Genomic DNA, 24,417 nt, shown 5'->3' on the forward strand with positions numbered 1-24,417 from the left:
GATGTCAATCCTTGTGTTATTCTGGGTCCGGCTTTGAAGCAATTTCTTAATTTCATCTGGTACTCTCCCTGCATGACGAACTTTGTCCCGGGTTGATCCGGAAGGCGTAGGCAGACCACTATTAGGTTTTCCGCAACTTTCACTATTAATGCTACATATTGTATACTTTTTCCGGTTAACTCCACTTTGTTGGGATAGAAAACTCAGAAATACTTCACCGTAATCATAAAATCACAATTTAAAATTTATTTTTCGGATTAATTTTACTTCAAAGCAAAGAAAATTGAAACGAGCGAAAAAAAAACACGACCGCACTCCACCAAGGCTTGCTTCGATCTTCTACGCTCAGAAATGGTGATAGAATATAACAACAAAAATTTTTTTTTTAAATGATAAAGTACTCAAAAATAACAAAAAGATGAAAAATTCAAAAAAATTGAAAACAAATACAAACAAAAGACTTAAAATAACAAAAATCAACTTAAAATGATGAATAATTACAAAAAAAACAACGATTTTATACAAAACAAAAATAGAACAAAATGCATCAACAACATGCGAAAAAAACTTTAAAAATTCTTAAAATGGTCGGAAATTGATTTGAAATAACGTTAATGATAATAAAAATAGTTATTTTGTAAAAACAAGAGAAAAAAAAAGATTCATAAAAAAACCGTTCGATTTTGGCAACATTCGATTTTGGCAACACAAAATGTTCGCGCATGTTGCCAAAAACGAACGGGGTCTGTATATGGTTGAAATATGTCATAGTCAGGTATTGCCATTTTGACACTGTCACATATTGATCATTACGTTGATACACCATAAGTTCACATATTCTATACAATTATATACAAGTTATACTGTAACGGCCCGTAGTAGGCAAAGTGGTAATATCCGTAGTATCTCCAATGCATGATTTGAACATGTATCATGTCAGTCTTATTGGGAGTGGATCTTTGTGTGCTGAAAGGTGAAATTTCGGTAAAATGGAAATTCCACCCATAAGGACAGCAGAATAACTTATCGTTATTCTGACAGTCATCATGAGCTACCAAAGGTGGCTTTTCTATGGGAGGATGGAAAATGGAGTTTTCTTGGAGACCAAAAAGAAAACCTGGAGGCCTTAGCATTTTGATCCTGGAGTTGTTCGGTCTGTTTTTGTAAAATAAGCTCCATTTTGAGTAAATTGGAGTAAGGCGGTTATTATCCTACTGCCTTCAAGTATTTCCCCCCGTAAATTCGCCGTAGTAGTACGTGCCGCGCAAGTTGTGAATCGAGTCAACGACGATCTCGGGAGTTAACGGCCTATACGTTTTGGCATCCAAACCCAGCCCGGGAAGTTCTCTGGCGGTAGCTTGTGTGCAGGTGCAAGGACGATTTTATCGGTAAGTTTGCATTTTAGTGACCTTTGTGAACCTCTATTTAAGCATTGTGTTTGGTCATTTTATGCTGCGGAGAACTACGGATATTGCGCGGCGACTAAGTTCGTGAACCTACACAAACTTTCCTCATTTCGCCAACACCATTTTGGTTAATTTTCTTTGGAAGCCTACCCCTGGGAAGAAAGTCCGGGTTTTAAGAGACTTCAGCACATCAACTTTTTTTAGTTGTTGGCGCTTAAGTGCTGTTAAGTTGAGTTACGCAATTTTGCTAATAAAATTTTCACTTTCCTTTAGCACGAAGTGGGATTCAGTCCTGATTAAAATCAGTGGCTGTTGGTTTTTGAGAGTTTTGTCGTCTTGTTTCAGCTTCGACTTCCGAAGGAAATCGAGACGGTACAATACATTGAAAAGAAAAAAAAATCGTAATTCTACGTTTAGCAGTCGTAGCTAAATTACTACCTCCTAAACTTTTTTTTAAAGAGATTTTAACTCCACAGGAAGCATTCGTCCCTAAATCAGTTCAATCGACTGTAAGCTCTCTATAGTATACATTTAAATGAAATCTACTAAGCTCTCGGAACCCAGCATCCGGTATTTTCGAGAATCCCCCCCACTAATACCAACAAAAAGCCTAAATATAGGTAGCAGGTCCATCGTGTCAATGTCCCCCTAGATGATGATTGCCTGTTATCGGGTAGGGGAGCAAACTGAACGGAGAATGTCCGCACAAATGCTGCTGAGATAAACAACGCCACGTTCTTATCAGTAGTTTATTAGTCGATTGACCACCACCAATAGCACCACCCACATGTAGGTTTGCTTGTTGGTATTGATGCTTCTGAGTTGTGTCATTTGAAAACATGCGGCCTGGACGGAACGGCGCAGGATCGGAGATTTGTTCTGAGAAATTCACGTACCATCAGAAGAAAGGATACAGCTTTGGAGCGAACGTAAACAGAGAGTTGAATCCCCAAAAAAGCTATGGGGCTTTAAGTGGGTACAATCCTTGATGGATGACAAGGGAGCGGAAATGCTGTTGTGTCACTAATACAAATGGGGATGGTGGTGTCATTGAATACGAAGGATATCTGGGGAAGCAAAATATTCTAGGGGGGATGCCAGATGACAGTTCTATTTCTACCTTCAGAGTCACAATAGATCCGTTGCCTACCCATAGGCGTACAATATAAGCTGTCTTTTAGAAGAAGTGATTTTGGATGCAATCTGTGATGCACATTTAGGCACATTCTTGCATCACTCGAAGATGAACATCGAAGTGATTCTAGAAAATCGCTCACAATTTATGATAAAATAAATGTCTTCGATTTGTAATGGAAAAAACACAGTTGGCACCGCTGTCCATTTCGTGAGGACCAAGAGCACGAGAACACGTCCTGATACGACGCGTATTTGTTGGAGAACTCCCCACTGGCTCTAATTTTGCTCCCAAACCGATTTGTTGCTGACTGATAATGATGTGGAAAGCGCTTGGTGGGCTATACTCGCAGCATCCCGCTGCCTTTCGAGTCAGTTGGAGATTAACGCTCGTGGCGAGAGATTGGAAAATCGTTTCCTCCTGGTAGGCGTAGTGAACTTCCGGTGTTCGTACTGTCGAGTTCGCGTTCTGATAACTTAAAATCCTTAAGAAAACATCCATCTGTTGTTGCCGTCGTCGTTTGAGACAAGCAGGGTTGTGAAAACTGGACGACGTCGAGCGCCATTTTTTCCGGGAGCGATAATTTTCCGAGGGGGGCATTTTCACGTTTTTTTCTTCACCGAAGTATCCTTGCTGCGTTTTCAACTGCTGCTTCTGGCTGACGGCCAAAGTAGCTACTAGGAGGAGAGCTGGTGTTTGTGTAGTAGTGGTGTCGGTTTTCCCGTTCTGTTGGGGATGCTGCGGCCACGGGGGAAAAATCTTCCTTGATGGCACACACATTTGAAGTGTCAAAAAGCTCGGTGCGTGCGTGTTTTTGATTGTGGGGTTTTGATTTTAGAGTTTTTCGAATCGTAAAATTGTCGTCGGAACAAACGGATGCTGGACACCTTTGATCGGAATCGGGACCACAGCTCGGTGTCCCAGCCGCGGATGGTGACGGTCGGGCGTTTCAGGTTTTTAGAACGCGAACTTCCAGCTCAGTTGTTGTGATGTTGCTCAGAAAGATTCCTTCATCTTGTAGGGATTCGATTGTAGGGCAGGGCGTGTAAAATTCTTCACCGATTCGACGAGTTAACCGAAATTTTTCATCTAGGGTTAATGATTTAGGGGGTGCTTCATGATCCGAAGACAAACGTGATAAAATTATTCGGAAAATCCAATAGCATTAGACTGTATTAAGGCGTTTATTTTATTCCCAGAGTGATCCAAAAGTGTTCAATTGTGTTAGTGTGAGTGCTCAGCGTAGAAATTCGTGATTTTCAGAAGAGAAGTTGCCTTTCAGTAAAAAAGAAAACCCAAGTAAACCCAAAACCGGAAGCAACATGAAACTGCGGGGGTTCCTGGGGGGAACCCTCCTGGTATCCGGATTTGCAGTGCTCTGGGTGCTGCTTCTTCTGCCGGGTCCAGGTGAAACCCTACCGGATATCATTCGAATCGGTACGTAACATCAAAACATTACCCTCTCATAAAGTAGCAGCGCAAATCCAAAGTTCCGCCTAACAGTAGGCAACCCATTGCCACCCCGCCTAGGAAAACACATAAATAATGCTGCTTCATCTCAGTAACTCGTAATAGTACGGGTGTCCCACAAATGGTTATGAATATATTAATACATTAACTAGTGATTTCTGAAATATGAACCCTTCCCCCGCCCCACATCCCTCAAGTTGAGGGCCTCAACTAGACATGCAAAGTCAGAAAGTGGCGGTGGTGTTAGTTTGTTTTCCTTTCCGGCTTTTCGTTTTTGATTTAAGCCACTTGCTTTAGCAAGCAGCAGCCAAATACGCGCGCCTTGATGTATGCTCGGGTCGCCACATGAGATACATCTATCGCAGATATATTCCTGCGGTAAACTGACTGGCTGGCATACATTTGGGCTTCCGTCGTCGTTGTCGTAGGATTTGTTTAGGGGCGGGTTGAATGTTGAAGTTCATGTGCCATGGAGCCCATGATATGCCTACATATAAAGTCCTATAAGAGTAAGAAAAATTGTGGGAATATAAAGTGTAACAGCGAAACGACTGACTGACTTGACAGCATAGAGTAGAATATGCTGACTTTGGGTGTTTTTGATATGTCGAGTTTGTTTTTTCGTTTGTAGTTTTTCCGGTTTTTCAAGCTTCTGCAGATGATTCCAAATGAGGGACATCAATCATGTTTTTCCAGACGAATTTAAACACCCGCTCTGAAAAAATAAACCTTCAATGTCATTTGTTGAAAGATGGTTTTGCTGTTAGGGTTTGAACATAAAGTCCACTTTCCCTCAATGTTTTTTTTTCAAAAGGATACTTAATTCAAACTTTAAATAAAAAATAACTGAACTTTCCATGCGCCATTTTTAAAGAATTCAAATCAATGATTAAAAACCCCTTTAAATATAAAAAAAAAATATACACACCAAACTATAAATGGAGGTGTCGATTGTCTGTTTTCAAATCCGTGGAACCAACCTTTTCTCCAGCCTGTGCAATTTTTCTAAAAACTAAAAAGGGAACACATTCATGTTTTTGAAATCAGCTGTACTTGATCTCATTATTCAGGCGACTTGAAGTTCAATGCAGCAACCAGCAGCGGACCTGAAAATAAAATTTTGTTTCTCACACTGTCCTACTGCCAGTTTCGCGCCGAAATGGACGATACTTTGCCGGTGAATGTTGCCGCACGACTTTAAGCAGCTTCTGCGGTTGCAACCGTCGCAACTGATAACAAAAACACATGACAGCGAAAATTTTTCCCGTGTTACGTATTACGCGGAATCGCTGCCCTGAATTTGATCCAGTTCCTGAATATTCGAAAAAGAATTCCTTCAGGAAAAATAAAGTGCTACGAGAATCGTTCAGCAAACTCCCCGTGCCTTTGGAAAACCTCTTGTTTTTTGACAATTCAAGTTTTATTCTGAGCTGTTTTCCTGATTTTGCAATTGAATAATTGCAATCTTTTTGTGCACACACTTAATCTTAAAACCACAAATTATAGCTTTAATTTCATGTATGGCCGAATGTGAGTTTTAAAAACTAATTTTGTGATTTTTTTTTTCGTATAATAGAAAGAACGCTCTCACCTCAAGTCGGAATGTGTGTCGGAGCTAAACTTCGAAATTTCCTCTTATGTTTTCCTCTGTAAGGTTTTTTTTTTCTTTCGGCGTTGCACACCAACAGAACATTTGGTGAGTCCAGATTAGGCGTCGATGGCCTGACAAGAACTTAAAGTCCAGTTCCGGCGTCAAGGACATGAAGTTCAGTTCTGGCGGTGATCCCCAGTCAAGGAATTAAAGTCCAGTTTAGGCGATGATCGCCAGTCGAGGACATGAAGTACTGTTTAGGCGGAGTTAGCCATTAAAGTATTCAAAGTCCAGTTCAGGAGATGATCGCCAATCAAGGACATGAAGTTCAGTTCTGGCGGTGATTCCCAGTTAAGGACTTGAAGTCCAGTTTAGGCAAAGTTCGCCAGTAGGACTTAAAGTCCAGTTTAGGCGATGATCGCTAGTCGAGGACATTTTTTTTTGTTGTTTCGATTATAGTCGTTTTACCATCTTTATGGCATTCGCGACTTTATCAACGTTGCAGTTGGCGGATCGTTATTGAAAAACTTATCCGGTACAACTGAGTTCGATATTTACTCTTGGGCTCGAACTCGCGGACATCGGCTCAGGAGACAACAGATTTGCCAACTGAGCTATATCACAAGCCCAGTCGAGGACATGAAGTCCCAGTTTAGGTGGAGTTCGCCAGTAAAGGATTCAAAGTCTAGTCCAGGCGAAGTTCGCCAGTAAAGGACTCGAAGTCCAGTTTAGACGATGATTGCCTCGCCAGTCGAGGACTTGAAGTACAGTTTAGGCAAAATTCGCCAGTAGGACTTAAAGTCCAGTCTAGGCGCTGATCGCCAGTCAAGGACTTGAAGTCCAGTTTAGGCGGAGTTCGTTAGTAAAGGATTCAAAATCCAGTTTAGGCGATGATTGCCAGTCGAGAACTTGAAGTCCAGTCTAGGCGATGATCGCCAGTCGAGAACTTGAAGTCCAGTTTAGGCGGAGTTTGCCAGTAAAGGATTCCAAGTCTGGTCCAGGCAAAGATCGCCAGCCAAGGACTTGAAGTCCAGTTTAGTCGACGATTGCCAGTCGAGGACTTGAAGTACAATTTAGGCAAAGTTTGCCAGTAGGTCTTAAAGTCCAGTCTAGGCGATGATCGCCAGTCGAGAACTTGAAGTCCAGTTTAGGCGATAATTGCCATTCGGGGACTTGAAATCTAGTTTAGGCGGAGTTTGTCAGTAAAGGACTCAAAGTCCAGTTCAGGCAATGATTGTCAGTCAAGGAATTGAAGTTTAGTTATTTAGGCGAAGGTCACTAGTTGGGACTGTGAGTACAGTTTCGGCAATGATCGCGAGTTTAGATTCTATGCCCGGTTTTCTATTTAAGTAGCACGCACTTCCGGAAGTCATTAAAAAAGACATATTCAAAAACAGTCTTGACACTATCATAGAATTTTATTTGTTTTTAAACAAATTTTTCTCTCAATACGAAAAAGTGTATTTTCTTCATCCGGCAAACAAACCAAGAAAAATTATGAACGAATTTTCTTATTTTTCCAGACCACGACTCTAAGAAAACGAAATTTTGTTCAAAAATGTTAAACAGAGGAAAAATGCTTCGACAATGACGAAATATATTTTGTTAAATTTGTCAACTGTGTATTACAAATTTTTATAAACCTGTTTTACCTTCAATAGGTAGCCTGGTGCCGGTTCAATAATAATAGTCGAGTTTAGCTCAAGGCAGTGTATTTTGATATAGTTGGAAATTATTGCAGCCGGGTTCGGCCCAAGGCGCAAAAAAAACACTAGTCGAGTGAAGCTCAAGACAGTGTTATTATTTTCGAACTGACGCAGTCGGGTTAAGCCCATGACGCAAAAAGAAAACAAAACACTAGTCGGGTTAAGCCCAAGGCGCAGGAAAAAAAAAAAGGATTGCAAACGTTTTGAGCCGAGTAAAAATGTTCAGGTGTCGAAAAAAATTGAAAATGGAAGGCGATGAAATGCCCAAATCCTGTATTACAAAAAAGCTGTTCGTCAAGATGAAAATCGATGAAATATAGAGATCAGATTGAAAAAATGAGTTCAAAAAATGTGATCCACAGGAGGATAATAGAGAAAATAGAGATAAAACTTCAAGAATAGAATGAACGTTAGAAAATATTTGTATTGACATCTGAAACTGGAAGTGGTAGTGAAAATGGGAACGTGGGTGATCAAGAGAAAGAAATAGAAAGAGAAAGATTTGAATAAAAACAAACGAAAATAACTGCATTATTTGGGATTATGATATTTATTATTTTTATCAGATTATGAGATTGTAAATTATTTCAAAGAATCCATTTTTGATCAAAGGGAGGATGTGGCATCCTGAATAGACTAGAAAACCCACGTAGTCATATGAGTGCGCTAAGAGTTCGAAAGACTATAAATAACGAGCAGCGACGAGATCAGAGGGTCAGTCTGGAGAGAACCGTCGATCAGTATACATCGAGCACATCACAGTCCCCTCCCCTCTATGGTATAAATTTTTTGTTTCCAAATTTAAATGAGTAGTTTTTTAGTGTTTTTTTAACTTATTGTAAAACGAATATTTCGAAAATATAAGATTGATTTGATGCGTAGATTTCTTTTCGTAAAATAAAGCTTTACGAAAGAGAGAACCATCTTTATGTCTTTTAAATATATGTGGAAAATTCCTGCCCGGATTTCCAAATATGAAATTTGAAACAAATCTGGTCCGGTCCAAATGCTCGCATAGTGCGGAATACTGTCCCGATCAGGCTTCCGAAAAGTACTGCATTGCGATGACAGCTTTTTCTTCGCCGAACAAACTGTCTCGGTTTGCCTAACACTCGGTTCGCTGCTGTACCGTCGGTGACGAATAAAAACGCTTCGGCTACGTCGCACACGTTCGGGAACGAAGACTGTATATGAACAATCGGCTCAAAGCTTGCGCTGCCGAAAATGTTGTGCTTTAAGCTGTAGCGAACCGAACCAACAGTTCGATTTTCATTCTTTCATGCCTCCTGTTTCGCAAATAATTTCATCCTAACTGTCGGCTGTAGGGCGTGACAGTTTTGCGCAGGACTGTCACGGGCGACTGTCATGCCCATACCGTATCCATGCCCGGTCGTATGCTGCTGATGCTGCTGCTCGGTTCGAATAGATCGAACGAGCAATCTATTCCAACCGAAGAGCAGCATACGACCGAGGCGTAACGCGATGTGTGGTGTCGGTGAAGTTTATGCGAAAATTATTTCAATAATTACCAAGGCCGGATTAAGGGGGGGGGGGGTTAAGGGGCAATTGCCCCGGGCCCCCCGGCTCAGGGGGGCCCCCCGAGGGAAAAAAGTTCTACATTACTTAAATCATACTACTTCAATTTCTTCTAATCTATGGAAAGAAATCAAAACTAGAAAACCGGAACGAAAACTTGAAATATAACAACAAGGGGCCTCCGTGAAATAATATCTGGAAAAGTTTTTCAAGTTAAGGGAGCCTCCTAGAGAAAGTAGTGAAGAAGTTCTCATACATTTTGCGGGATAAAAATATCAAAATTTTGGTATTGTATTTCAAAATTTTCAGCTCAAAATCTGGACAAAAATATTGTAAACCAAATTCGAAAAAATTAAAAAAGAATATGAGGCAAAACATCTCCAATTTTAATTTTTTATTCATCGAAACGTGTTAGCTCACAGTGCTAATAGAGAACAGATAAGCTTTATGATACACATTTAAGAATTTTACCCGGGCAGTATCCGGGTTAATACCGGGTATTATTATAAATTATCACTTTTCAAACATTAATATTGAACTTTCCGTTGGTTTATAAATTGTAAACCGCTTTCGCTTTGTATTTTTGAAAATAAATGCTTAAAAATCTGTAGTTGCTTAAATTGGACCGATCGACAGTACAGAGTTTCTTTATTGAATTTCCATCCCAAATTCTGCCTTAGACTTTAAATTCGTATTGGATCATTTTCAACTGATTTAATTCAAAATTTTATCATTTACTGAAGTAACTATTCTGAAATCAGTATATCATTTTCCAAATGATCATTTTCAAATTATCATAAAAACGATCTAATAGTTGAATTGCCAATATCATTGAGTAATTTTCTTAACATAAATATTTAAATGTTTTTAATCTATCATTATCTTTATCCAGATTCAATTCATTGAAATTTTCTTGTGGTGTTTCTTCAGTTACTGAAGTTCAGTTTCCTTGTTTTTCTGAACTCAGGATCTTTGTTTAAGGTAATAAACTCATTTGGAATTCCTTTTTTCAATGATAACTGATTCTGAAATTTAAACATTTAATCTCTATTCCGATTTTCATTCGCTCATTTTTGCACTTAGATATACCCCTTGAGCTTAGAGGGCATTCAATTAAATTTGTTTCTTCTACCCAAAGCGCTCTAGCTTTGACCTTTCCACCTATCAATTTTCATTTCTGTCTTAATTGCTCTCTAACTAGAATTTCAATTTGCCGAAATGCCATAAACTTAGATAAGGACATTTAGAATAACAATTTGATAACCATTTTTTTTATCTGATGAGAATCATATTCATAAACGTTTTTTTTTTGTGTTTCAAAGATATAAAATTGAAGTTCACATGAGGTGAAATTTCTGCTTTGGCTCTGATTGTAACTTTTAATCTTTTTTTTTTCAAACTAAATAAATATTTTTTCTTCAAATCTTAATTTGAAATTATGATTTAGAGTTGAGACAACGAAGTGTGGTTCGGAATATAACCTGATTTTTATTTTTGAATTCTTAAACTTTCATATTTGTATCTCTATGGAATTTAAGTTTAATTATTTTATTTATTTTTTTGAATTTTGTCTTCTATTTTTTAAATCATGATTGAATTGTCATTAAATAAATATTTCCCGATGAAACAAAAATGAGAAATAAATTTTGAATTTTTCAGCTCATATCATAGCATTCATTTTTTTTTTTAATTTCTAAACTCTTCCGCGATGTTTGCATGTGATTAATTAACAATTTTTACCAAAGTTACCAAAAACTATCTTCTAGGCAGACAACATGGCTATTTGAAGACAGTATACTGAACTCATCTACAGTTCATTTACACGTTTGAAATGTTTTGTATTCTCTGGGATAGCATTTGAAAAAAAAATCGAATCATAGGGGCCCCCCGAGAAATATTGCCCCGGGCCCCCCGATGGCTTAATCCGGCCCTGATAATTACCTTCGATAAAAAAAACCTTAAAAAGACATGAATTCAATCGTACAATTTAATACTTTTTTATTATTTTATTTTTATTTTTTATTTAGAGTCATAGCGTTAGAAATATTTCATTCACGGGAGAAGTGGGTTGGGATGGAACACATTTTTTTGAGTCGATTCGAAGGGAAACTTGGCCGTTATAATTTTTCTCTAGAATTGGTTTTAGTATTAAAAAAAATTTAAAAAAATTGAGAATACGAATTGAAAAAAACTAATATAAAAGGCAAGTAATGGGAACCATGAAATCAGAATTTAAAACCTGAATCTGAATCTGAAATCCGAATCTGAAATTGGAACATGAAATCTGAACCTGAAATTCGAATCTTACATCTAAATACGAAATCTGAAATCTGATTCTGAAATCTGCTTCTGGAATCTGATTCTAAAATCTGAATCTGAAATGTGAATCTGAAATCCGATTCTGAAACCATAATCTGAAATCTGAATCTGAAATCTGAATCTTAAATCTGAATCTGAAATCTGAATCTGAAATCTGAATCTGAAATCTGAATCTGAAATCTGAATCTGAAATCTGAATCTGAAATCTGAATCTGAAATCTGAATCTGAAATCTGAATCTGAAATCTGAATCTGAAATCTGAATCTGAAATCTGAATCTGAAATCTGAATCTGAAATCTGAATCTGAAATCTGAATCTGAAATCTGAATCTGAAATCTGAATCTGAAATCTGAATCTGAAATCTGAATATGAAATCTGAATCTGAAATCTGAATCTGAAATCTGAATCTGAAATCTGAATCTGAAATCTGAATCTGAAATCTGAATCTGAAATCTGAATCTGAAATCTGAATCTGAAATTTGAATCTGAAATCTGAATCTGAAATCTGAAATCTGAAATCTGAATCTGAATCTGAAATCTGAATCTGAAATCTGAATCTGAAATCTGAATCTGAAATCTGAATCTGAAATCTGAATCTGAAATCTGAATCTGAAATCTGAATCTGAAATCTGAAATCTGAATCTGAAATCTGAATCTGAAATCTGAATCTGAAATCTGAATCTGAAATCTGAATCTGAAATCTGAATCTGAAATCTGAATCTGAAATCTGAATCTGAAATCTGAATCTGAAATCTGAATCTGAAATCTGAATCTGAAATCTGAATCTGAAATCTGAATCTGAAATCTGAATCTGAAATCTGAATCTGAAATCTGAATCTGAAATCTGAATCTGAAATTTGAATCTGAAATCTGAATCTGAAATCTGAAATCTGAAATCTGAAATCTGAAATCTGAAATCTGAAATCTGAAATCTGAAATCTGAAATCTGAAATCTGAATCTGAATCTGAAATCTGAATCTGAAATCTGAAATCTGAAATCTGAATCTGAAATCTGAATCTGAAATCTGAATCTGAAATCTGAATCTGAAATCTGAAATCTGAAATCTGAATCTGAAATCTGAAATCTGAATCTGAAATCTGAATCTGAAATCTGAAATCTGAAATCTGAATCTGAAATCTGAATCTGAAATCTGAATCTGAATTCTGAATCTGAAATCTGAATCTGAAATCTGAATCTAAAATCTGAATCTGAAATCAGAATCTGAAATCTGAAATCTTAATCTGAAATCTGAATCTGAAATTTGAATCTGAAATCTGAATCTGAAATTTGAATCTGAAATCTTAATTTGAAATCTGAATCTAAAATTTGAATCTGAAATCTGAATCTAAAATTTAAATCTTGAATCTAAATTTAAAATCTGAATTTGTATCTGATTCTGAAATCTGAATCTGAAATCTGATTTTGAAATCTGAGTCTTAAATCTGAATCTGAAATCTGAATCTCATATTTGATCCCTAAATTTAAAGCTGAAATCTGAGTCTGCAATCTGAATTTGAAAGTTAAATCCGAAATTTAAATCCTAAACCTGAATCTGAAATTCGAATTGGAATCTAAAATCTTGATCTGAAGTATGAATTTTAAATCCGAATTTGTATCTGAAATCTGAAATCTCATATTTCAATTTGAAATCTGAAATCTTGAACTTTATTATTCATAAACGACATCCAATTTCAGGCTGGAAAACAACACGCATCAATGCGTGTCGACCAACTAATAACGTAAGGATAGCCAGCCGCAGTAGCTAGCTTGAGCTTCAAGCAGAAGTTCGTTAGTTCTAAATTTACTCGACCCGAGCGTGAGCCGATGATGATCCAATGCGAATCTCGGCTACAGTCGGACGTAATTAGCAGTACTGTCATGCGAAGTTTAACGCATAGAAAACTGTCACGAAGATTTTCCCAAAACTGTCACGGAGCTTTAAAGGCTATCATATCCACGAGCAAACTTTCGCATGAGGTAAACCAAGGCGTCGTTGTACATCGCACGACCGCGCCTTTTAAAACTGTCGGGGAAGAAATATTCGGAAAGCTTTCACCGAGGTGGATGTGCGACGTTCGCAAGAATACTGTCGTTCGGCAGTACTTTTCGGAAGCCTGGTCCCGATTCCATATATTTTGAATCCATTGTTCAGAAAAGATTTTTTTTAAATACGACTTGAACACTACTGATGTGGTCCTTCGAATAAAAATATAAATTTAGATGTAATTTTTTTCAACTTCCCTTTTGATTTTTTTTAAATCCCTGAATTTTACTTAGATTTGTCGGAAATGGTAGGTTTTTTTAGATTTAAAAATCCGTAATAAACTATCCGATTTTTGACTTTTTTTTCCTTAAAAAATTGCTGAAGAAAGTCTTGTCCGAATACGTGATAAGAAAATCAGGAAAGATTTACTTAGGTTATGTATCCATTTCAATTCCAGATAAATTTTGGTAAACAAAACGAAATATCTTAAATATATGTACTACATATTTGATGTTAATTTTGGAAAATGACTGAGATAGTTTCCTGCTGAAAAATTAAGCTTCTTAATAAACGATTTTTTTCTATCAAGAATTAAAGCACAACGTCAAAAGTTTGTAAGTTCCATATAGCTTAAGCTTGCCTGATTGTTCGGTTTCATCTGGATTTGCCCGGATATTTAATACAAAGTTTGAAAAAGTCCTGTCTGTCCCGATTGCCCAAATTTCGTTGAAAAAAGCCCGGGGTTTACCCAGATTTGTTTACTTTATTTGCCAAATCAAACAAAAAAACAAATTATGTTGTAATAATTCGTTCAAAACGAGATTTTTTGAATAAGTTTTATTAATATTATCATGAAAGTTTTTTTAGAAGCCCTAATTACGACCGAAAATCTGCTAAAAGTGTTAACGCTAAATTTTTTTTCCAGTTTTTTTTTCATGAATTTTGTTGCGTAAAATCAAATGCCCAGATTTTTTAGATAAAATAGCCCGGATTTGTCTGGCCCGGATAGGTGCTGAAAAAATTCTGGCAGCCTTAATGTAGCTGAAACATGATGGTCTGCATCAATTTGTAATGTTTCTGTACGTTCCCGTTCACAATACGTTAATTCTTAAAAGTTTAAAAAAAAATTAAGCAAATAACTTTCCATTCTCTACAATAACAAAAAAAGTGACACCAACTCAACACAAATAATAATTTTCATTCCAATATATTATTTTAATCGCACTCAATCGCAAATCTTGAGAAGTGTAAGAACTAATTTTCTATTTTTATTCTATTTCGCTTCTATTTCGAATTCAATGAGAACCAGAGTTAGGGAAGGTTATTTCGGTTAGTGAAAATTAAATTATCTTTTAGACTGACAAACCTTCTTTCCATAACTTGTATCATCTTAGAGTTAGAGCCAAAAATGTGATTTTGCTGTTTAACTAAAACCAAATATGTCAAATTTCCATATTAACTTGAGCGTCGTTTAGCGACCCCTTAGAGTTAACTAAATTAACCGAAATTTTATTTACGGTTTTTTGTCATTCAGGATCATACCCTTATTTTTTTTAATACTTCCATGGCGACCGTCAAAAATATGTACAACATGTTTTAAAGTTATGACCGATTGAGCTGTAGATATTCGTTATTGTGGATGCCTCTCATCAAATCATCAGGTTACGGTCTTCTATCATCAGCATTAAATCATCAGGTTAAGGTCTATTTCTATGTAGTCTTAATCAGTAGTTTAACTGTGTATTTTAAATCATAAAACTTTTCAACAGAATAAAGCAATAGGTAACTAAATATAACTAACTTAATTTGGTAACGAATCTCCGTGTCAATTTGCTTCATTCTGTCTGAAAATCATCATCCTCAAAAGAAACCGTCCAAAAAAGTGTGCCTTCAAATCAAGTTTTTATTTTCCCCAAACCCGACTTCACCTGCTCCCCCATAAACTAAACACGTTTCCAGTGAAACAATCTAAAACTTGGGTGTTTATGTACACATCTCGGTGTCAGTTCGGTGTTCGACAGTTTGCATGTAAGAAGATGTAAGTGGTTGGGTGTGCGCTTATATTTTTTTCAACCTCCCCTGCTCTGGGCTCGTGTTTTCCATCTATACCGGGTACGTGACGGAATTGGAAAATTTCCTGACTTGACCTCAGCCGGCAACTGACTGTCGATAGTTAGTTGGTTGAAATAAGAAATCCTAACGTGCTTCTGGCTAGGTTTTCTCCACCAGTAGCTGGAAAGCTTCTGTCTGTTCATGAGTGACTTTGACGAGCTTGATCATCTACTCTTCGACTCGGTTCCGTCTCGACACCCTACGGTGCAAAAACTTGACAACTAGGGGAAAGTTTTTCTCCAAAACGGAAGCTGCTCGAAGCTTCTAGGTGCACTACATAGACGGAAAACAACAACAGCACACAGTCTAGTTGTGATCAAATGCTTCTAATGTTGACCTCCTACTGGTTTGGTTTTTTTTTCTTATGGTAAGGAAAAAACGAGGGGTGGATGGAAAATATAAACCAAACTAGGAATGCGTTACGAAATATGTCGAGATAAGAAGTAGACGGAGGAAAGGGGAAGGAATTTTCCCCAAGTCACGCACTGGCCACCGGCATCATGGACGGCCACAATCGAGGGAAAATGGTGTGCCAGAAATTAACTTCGAGCACACTACCGGAAAGTTTGAGGAACGAGTGTTCATGATTCGGATTGCAAAGTACCTAACCTAGTGGTTCTTCAAAATTAAGAAGTTCAAATTTCAGGGAAAACGAAAGTTGAAATTTTATTGGCCGGCAAAGTTAGAGAATAGTATAATGACACAAGGCAACATTAACATTTTTCTAAAGTGCAAAAAGATTTGTAGCTAATTTTGGATAATTCGAGAACGCTGATTCCAAACATGAAATAAGGTTTTTTTTTCTATCAGCTCTTGTTTTCGAGAAAACTTAGGGAAATATGTAAATATTCCTTTTATAAATTTGTGTTTTCCTCGGGAAATTGCGCCCTTAAGTATGCTATGAATATAGGGTACAAACATTAAGAATTCTCTATCTCTGACCTTTATGAACTGTGAAATAAAATCAAATATGGCCAACAAATTCTATACAACTATTTAGATTTTGCATGTTTTTTGCCGAAGCTTAGGGCACCTTGATTAAGCCTCATCCGTCCTGTAAAATCACGATTTTGTCGTGATTTTACGAATCTCAATTCAGAGATTCACTTAAACACGTCTGTCGCTCGCAAGAATAGATCAATGACTGACTTTGTTTTGTTTGTTTGTCAAGTATGTATGTATGTATGTATGTATGTATGTATGGTTCCCCCATCGGTAGCAAGGTCCTGCCTATGGCTGTGTGGCTTGGCCTTCGAATTTCTTCTAGGGCTTCCACGGTCCGATGGTTCGTCGAAGGAAGGCATCCAACCCTCAAAAACTTACAATGGCCGGCTACCCGTGCCGCTTGCAATAATTTCTTTGGGTTAACCCCAGATGCATTCCTTCTAAAATATATGCATAATTATACATATATGAAAGAAAATATAATTGTAAGGAAAATTGAAAACATAATGGATATAAAATCAATAAACAATACAAATAGAATTAAAATAAAACAAGGAAAAATAGTAAAAATAATAAATTTTGTTATTTGAAAAGGATACAGTAATCAATACATCATTTTACTAGTACAGCGATGTTAGATGCGCTAGACTTGCGGCGAAGGAGCAGTAATAGGTCAACACTTATAAAAAAAATGTTTATGATGATTTTTTCAGACTTTCTACTATGCTTTAACATTCTTAAGGAATATTCAAATCTTTTCGAAGATGCATTTACGATAAAAGGTCAAGAAAAAGTGAAAACCGAAAAACTGTGTTTTTTTATAGTTTCATCTTTTCAAGAATTTCATTCTACGAAAGGGATCAAGAAAACCAGCAGATGAAAATTTATTTAATATTGAATTTTAAGAGATCAATTAATTAATATTTTTTGTAAATGATACTTAGCTTCGATTTCCAATTCGGATCTTCTAAAAACTCCTTGTTGCAAAACACCCATAATATAACACAAAATCACAGTTTGAACATAACTACTTTCGTCATTGCACTGTTGTCGGCAATCGCAGTAGGCTAACAAACACACGTATAAAGCTACATGGTGCACGAACTGCACGAAACTCTTCGCATCCGAACGAAACATATAATTTTGCACACACACTAGCAACATGCATCCCTCCCGTACGCGCATCATTGTATCGCATTTTTCTTGCTTGCGTTAATTTCAAATCACTGTATCGCATTTTTTTAATTTCTTGCGTTAATTTCAAACCGAACACCTCCATAATTCTTTTCACTAGACTTTTGAAATACTTTCGTTTTAATAAAGTAACTTCTATCCACAATTTGCACTTCGCACACATTTTTTTCCTTGACACTTGTACGTAAAATTCACATATCTTCAAGATTTGGACTGAATTTTGAATCGAAAGAGACCCGGCGATATTTTGCGACTATTTAGAAGCGATTATTTATGATTTAACACCGTTTCAAAATCAATTTGAAAACGTGCTTTAAACTATACAAAATTGCCCGAGATAACACCGACGCTTAACAAACACGAAAAGTGAACCTCACTCGACGAGAGCACGATTGGAACTGCTGTTTTGTTTGTTTGTCAAGTGCTGCCAAAATAGCAAATGTTCTTATAGAAATTTATTTTATTTTATTCATCTACAGTGTTGCCGAATACAACTATTATTTTATTTTATTCCTAATTAAATTTGATTTATTTTCTGTATATTCTTCATCTCATCCCTACATTCCTTCTCACCTCTATTCTTAATTAAAACTTTTCACACATAAACATTTGTTTTTTTTCTTTAGTGCAAAATTTTATTTACCAAATATCCTCAATTTTTATTCCATATTCCACATCTTTATTCTCCATCCTACAAATCCTTCGTAAAATCACGACACGTCCCTGAAATTTTTACCCGTTACAGTCCCCAGAGTGTCAATTTGACACTCCTGACTCCTGACAAAAAAAACCCGATTTAATACACTTATCAGTGGATTGGAGGCTTTCTTACAGAGTGTCAATTATCTTTGGAAATAAATGACACAATTGGATTTCTTATTTCTGAATTATATACTATTAATCTATTAAAAAGATTGAAATATGCCCTACAGGAAAAAAAAATGCAATTTTTTGATACTAAATTTATCAAACTCGTGAAACCTAGAATAGGAGTTAATGTGGTAAGAACGTTTTAAATGGAACATACAAATTAACGTTGGGCTTAAGATATAGCTCAGTTGGCAAGTCTGTTGTCTCCTGAGCCGATGTCCGCGAGTTCGAGCCCAAGAGTAAACATCGAACACAGTTGTACCGGATAGTTTTTCAATAACGATCCGCCAACTGTAACGTTGATAAAGTCGCGAATGCCATAAAGATGGTAAAACGACTATAATCGAAACAAAAAAAAAAAAATACAAATTGACGGACATCATCGTAACTCGTCGAGCTGAATCGATTGGTACCTATAAAGTGGGGTCTTGGACCCTTAATTAATGATATCCCCAACTGACCGTTCGCTAGCCTTTCTGTAAGAAAGCCAAAAACTCTTGTTTTCCAACCGATTTTTACATAATTTATAGTTTTAGAAACCTCGTAATGTAATTCAGTTATGCTGTTCAGACATTATTTGCCTATAACATTTCAGCTTTTCGCTATTCGAAATCTAAGAAAAAAATCCGAAAAAAAAACATGCTTCGGGAACAAGACTGTAGATCAGCTACGGAATGCTCAAAAAAATTTCCCGCAGTGTCCAAGAAAGCTGAAGTTAGGAGCGTTTTGTTGCTTAAGAAGTATCGCAGCGCTTATTTAATTACACCACTAAAATTGGTTTGAAATTGGCTTTCAGGCAAACATAAATTTATTGTTGAAGTTATGAGTTAATATACTAAAAATCCAGTGCAAAGTTAAATTTAAGTGCAAGAAAATCTAAAAAAAATGCAAATTGAAAAAAGTTTGAAAATCAGCTACTTTTGAACATTCATCAAAAATTCTGTGTTTCTTTTTTTGACGGTCTTAAAATGCAAAAATGTGCCGAATTACGTCAACTATCCAATTTTTCTTTTCAAAATTTATCGGGTGTAACCAAAACAATTTTGACGGTTCATTGATTGAAAAGTACGGTTTTAACACCACTTTTTTTTTACATTTTTTGTGGTCATGAAAAAAATCAAAAAAGTATATCCGTATGTGCAGCCTACAGTTTCTTACTTCAGCTTTCTTGGACACTAAGTGAAATTTTTTTTAGCACTCCGTAGCTAATCTACAGTCTTTTTTCCAAAGCATGTTTTTTGGTTTTTTTCTTGGACTTTGAATAACGGAAAATTGATGTATACTAGATTTGAGTTACATTGCGAGGTTTCCAAAACTACAAATAATGTAAAAATCGGATGAGAAACAAGAGAGATATAGCGATTTTAAGCGAGGAGTGAAAAATTGACACTCAAGGTTTGATTATGGAGTTTTTAAAAAAAGTAATGATGCAAAATTAATTGAGAATCCCCGAAGAAATTGTTACATTTGGATGCACCCGAATAAAGTTACAAGCCACCAACCTTCCAATAGTGTCATATTGACACTCAAGAGCGTGGATTAGGGTTAAAGGATCAAATCTTCTTCAATAAAGGATCAAGTCTCAAGTCTCTTTTAACTTTCAAAACATCACATTTTTGTAGTCCGACGTAAATGCTTTGCTTAATTTTACTTTTTGCAGCATAAAATAAGGATTTTATTGAAAAAATGATCAGGAATTGAAAAAAAATATAAATATAACAGTTTGCTAGAAATATGGAGCAAGTGTTGCCCAAACTTCACCAACTCCTTTCTAGTAAATTACATATCTCAAAAACCACCTAATAGATTGTGTTAAACTTGAGTGCATGTAAACATTCCATAGTTTCGGAGAAACGCTGTAAAAAATAACCTAGTTGACTGATTCGTTTCGAACTTTCAGGCAATAAACTTTGATCCTTAGATAATATTTAAGTGTTTTTACTTATTTCAAGTTCAATAGCATAGCAGTCTAACCCTACATTTCGCTCAACTCTACTCTTAATGTATTGTATAACATCTAAATGTCACATTTGATGCACAGAAACTCACTTTTTCTTCATTTCTTCCTTGTGAATCTTAACTGAGCAAGAAAAGCTTTATTTAAAAAAAAACCATTTTCATCATCGGACAATTTTGAATTTAGTTAATTTCTGATTCCACCCTACTAAGAAGAATGTTCGCAAAAAATGCAACACTTTGTATTGTGAATAACTTTTGAATGCATTGATGGAAATTGAGGAAATTTTCAGTGAAGCTACTTAGTAATGTAATGTGTAAGTGCACAAAATTTGGTGACAATCTGTCAAGTGGTTTTTGAAATAGAGTCCAATACAGAAGTTCATTGATCAAATTTATTGGGCAGGATCGAGAAAAATCCAGAAAAGTCCCAGTGGGAGACACAAAAACTGCTGGAAATCAACTCTTTGGCCAAAGTTTATAGGTAAATCGTTTTATAAGTCCTAGAGGACCTAATAGTGAGCTAAAATTTGTATAAAAGTGAAGATTTATGAATCCTATAAGTGAGAGGAATGGGAGAGTGTTTTGAGCTCAATCCGAAAATATGAATAGAGGAAGTGATAAAAACGTGATAATCACTTCCCCTATAGAAATTTTTGGATTGCGCTTGATAAAACCTCTCACTTTACTTAACTTCATGGAATCAATTATCTTCAATTTTATTCATATTTAAGCTTACTGTCAGATTCTCTAGGAATCCTTAAACAATTTACCATAAAAAATTTGGTCGAATAGTTGGTTTCCAGCTGTTTTTGGGTCTCCCAGTGGGACTTTCCTGGATTTTTCTCGATCCGGCCCAAAAGTTTCTGTCGATGAGCTTCTGTATTGGATGCTTTCTCAAAAACCACTTGACAGATTGTCATCAAATTTCGTGCACGTACACATTACATTACTAGGTAGCTTCACTGATTTTTTTTTTCAATTTCCATCCATGCATTCAAAAGTTATTCGCTAAATAAATCGTTGCATTTTTTTTCGAAAACACTACTAATACACAATCGATAACAACAAAGCAGCAATCAGGAAGATTCCAAAATGGTATTATTTATGAAAATTGGATCTGTAAATTTGCAGCTGGAGCCTACACTGTAAACCGATAATTTACGGATTATGTTTTTGATCCAAAAGTTGGCCGAAATCCGGTTTTCATGTTAGTTAAACGTATTGAATGCTGAAAACATTGAAAAATAGTTTCAGTCACAACCGCCGCTTGTAATTTCCTAATCGAAGTAAATTTAGAGATTCTGCCTTAAAATGTATTCACACACTTTTGAGTCTTTATCACTTGTAAAACAACCATTCACACCTCAAATCTTATTCTGTCGATCCTCAGAATTGCCTAGTAACGTTGATTCCGTAGCCTACACTCACAGGTTCTACACGACTCCAAGTTTTCCAAGGTTTCGTCGAAAGAATTCAGTATTTTTCGGAAGCTAGCACAAGATAAATTTACGTCGTTGCTCTTTGAGTGGCTACACTTATAGCAACTTTAACAAAACAACAACGATGTCATCGTAAATAATAGACTTTCAGTCATGTCTATGCCAGTTTTCAAGCAAACATAAGTGATGGGTGATTTTCTAGTGCGTGGGTAATGTGGGATGATTTGTAAGATTCTAGCCATCATAACTTCGAAAGCTGTACGCTTAGTGTTAAGGAAAATTACATCTTCATAGGGAATGTGTAGCTGTTCGTTTTATTTTTTTCATATAAGATTGTGCATAAAATATCATAGAAATATTATTCAATGTTCTTAACGATTTTGTCCAGACCACAAGTCATCACCAGTCAGCCCATTCATCTTTGCTGGACCATTCATCGGGCCAAACCTTTTCCACGATCCAATCCAGATAGCGGGAAACCCGGGTATAAATACCGTACTCAGCTGATCCGCAAATTTTACCGAACGAAACTACGCCGATCACGTGGTAGCGACATTTGGCTTCCTCAAACACCTGCAGGGGGCCACCACTATCGCCCTGGCACGCGTCCTGATTCCCATCCTTGGATCCGGCACAAATTTGGCGCTGTATCAAGCGATGCCGACCGGGGCCATTGTACATCGATGAGCACTGGCGCCGATCTGCCGGAACGTCCAGAGAAACTTTGTTCAGTTGCGCTGAAACGTCCGAACCTAGAACGATTCGTATGACATTAAAGTTGGGCAAAGGACCAGTAGCAACCGTTTTTCGCTATTACACTTAACTTACTGGGACTGGTTTTGCCCCATCCAGTGACGGTAGCCCGCTGAATCTGCTCGGTCCGTTCCGTAGCCAAACAAGCTGGCCGTACGTGCAGCGTTATAGTGACATTTCCTTTCAAACGAAGCAAGGCTACGTCGTTGTATTTGTTGACCAGGGAATACTCCTCATGGATAAACTTTTCAGCGATAAAGAAGTTCTGTGCATCCGAATCGTCAAGATCGGTCACCCCGATGCGTACTATATGAAGATCGCTGTCAATTGAGAAAAAATATGTTTTGAACCTCAACAAAAACAAGAAAAAAAAGGACCAACTCGTTAATACAATGTGCCGCCGTGAGTATGAACTGCTCGCTTATCAGTGTTCCACCGCACATGAATCGATAGGCGCTCGTTCCTTTCGGAATGAAGCCGCGGATCAGATACCCGAGTGCCGCCATATGAGGAAATTCATTCTTGGAAGCCGCCATTCCGCCCACAACAAACGGATTATTCAACGGGCACTTGAGCGCGTACACGTACCGTATTGGCGAATCGCGATCCAGGGTCATGACCGGGTACGGTGTCGAAACCTGGTTCACGTACTGGTTGCATTCTACAAAGGCGTGCAAAGGTCAATCGACGAATGTCAACAGGAAAGTACAGATACCTACGATGGCTCACGATTCGTGCAGCTACGTCTAAGTCACTAGCGCCAGTCACGAACTTCAACACTGCCAACGCCAGGACAATCACAAACACTGGGCGGATTTCGGAACTCATCATAGTCTCAATCTCACAACCTACTGAACAGTCGATAGGAAATTATTGCATTCTAGATTCAAATCAGAATTATTTTAAAGAGATTTCTTATCAGTGACGACACCTCGTCCTACTAAGAATGTTGAAATGATTCGTATTTTGATTAGAAATCATCAAACAACTGTTTCTTCGCACATAACATTAAACATGTGAAAGGAATGTTAGCTATCTCAACGTAAAGTATGACGTAAAATGACGTAAAATGACAAAAATGACAAAAATGACAAAAATGACAAAAATGACAAAAATGACAAAAATGACAAAAATGACAAAAATGACAAAAATGACAAAAATGACAAAAATGACAAAAATGACAAAAATGACAAAAATGACAAAAATGACAAAAATGACAAAAATGACAAAAATGACAAAAATGACAAAAATCACAAAAATGACAAAAATGACAAAAATGACAAAAATGACAAAAATGACAAAAATGACAAAAATGACAAAAATGACAAAAATGACAAAAATGACAAAAATGACAAAAATGACAAAAATGACAAAAATGACAAAAATGACAAAAATGACAAAAATGACAAAAATGACAAAAATGACAAAAATGACAAAAATGACAAAAATGACAAAAATGACAAAAATGACAAAAATGACAGAAATGACAAAAATGACAAAAATGACAAAAATGACAAAAATGACAAAAATGACAAAAATGACAAAAATGACAAAAATGACAAAAATGACAAAAATGACAAAAATGACAAAAATGACAAAAATGACAAAAATGACAAAAATGACAAAAATGACAAAAATGACAAAAATGACAAAAATGACAAAAATGACAAAAATGACAAAAATGACAAAAATGACAAAAATGACAAAAATGACAAAAATGACAAAAATGACAAAAATGACAAAAATGACAAAAATGACAAAAATGACAAAAATGACAAAAATGACAAAAATTACAAAAATGACAAAAATGACAAAAATGACAAAAATGACAAAAATGACAAAAATGACAAAAATGACAAAAATGACAAAAATGACAAAAATGACAAAAATGACAAAAATGACAAAAATGACAAAAATGACAAAAATGACAAAAATGACAAAAATGACAAAAATGACAAAAATGACAAAAATGACAAAAATGACAAAAATGACAAAAA

The 24,417-nt window shown here is 36.2% G+C and overlaps 2 protein-coding genes across 2 annotated transcripts in view; one reads left to right on the forward strand and one right to left on the reverse strand.

Moving 5' to 3' along the window:
• Positions 1-2,992: 2,992 nt before the first annotated feature.
• LOC129740665 (glutamate receptor ionotropic, kainate 1-like) overlaps positions 2,993-24,417 on the forward strand; it is a 179,131-nt gene continuing 157,706 nt past the window's right edge. Inside the window, exon 1 of the mRNA XM_055732408.1 lies at positions 2,993-3,978. Within this exon, the coding sequence (XP_055588383.1) occupies positions 3,864-3,978 (115 nt within the window). The 5' untranslated portion in view covers positions 2,993-3,863. The remainder of the gene's footprint in view (positions 3,979-24,417) is intronic.
• LOC129740663 (serine protease persephone-like) lies at positions 21,959-23,276 on the reverse strand. Its single transcript, XM_055732406.1, has 4 exons — positions 23,140-23,276; positions 22,802-23,081; positions 22,496-22,740; positions 21,959-22,419 (listed from the first exon to the last, which is right to left on the reverse strand). The coding sequence occupies exons 1-4, from the start codon at positions 23,249-23,251 to the stop codon at positions 22,067-22,069; spliced, it is 990 nt and encodes a 329-aa protein (XP_055588381.1). The 5' UTR covers positions 23,252-23,276; the 3' UTR covers positions 21,959-22,066.

This window comes from Uranotaenia lowii, chromosome 1 (assembly GCF_029784155.1).
Source record: "Uranotaenia lowii strain MFRU-FL chromosome 1, ASM2978415v1, whole genome shotgun sequence".
Lineage (NCBI taxonomy): Eukaryota > Metazoa > Arthropoda > Insecta > Diptera > Culicidae > Uranotaenia > Uranotaenia lowii.

Excerpts from the sequence above, each read along its gene's own strand:
- LOC129740663 (XM_055732406.1), bottom strand. The coding sequence starts at position 23,251 with ATGATGAGTTCCGAAATCCGCCCAGTGTTTGTGATTGTCCTGGCGTTG. Across the intron at positions 23,082-23,139 it reads TGCACGAATCGTGAGCCATC|AATGCAACCAGTACGTGAAC; the intron begins GTAGGTATCTGT and ends ACGCCTTTGTAG. Across the intron at positions 22,420-22,495 it reads ATGGGGCAAAACCAGTCCCA|GTTCGGACGTTTCAGCGCAA; the intron begins GTAAGTTAAGTG and ends GAATCGTTCTAG.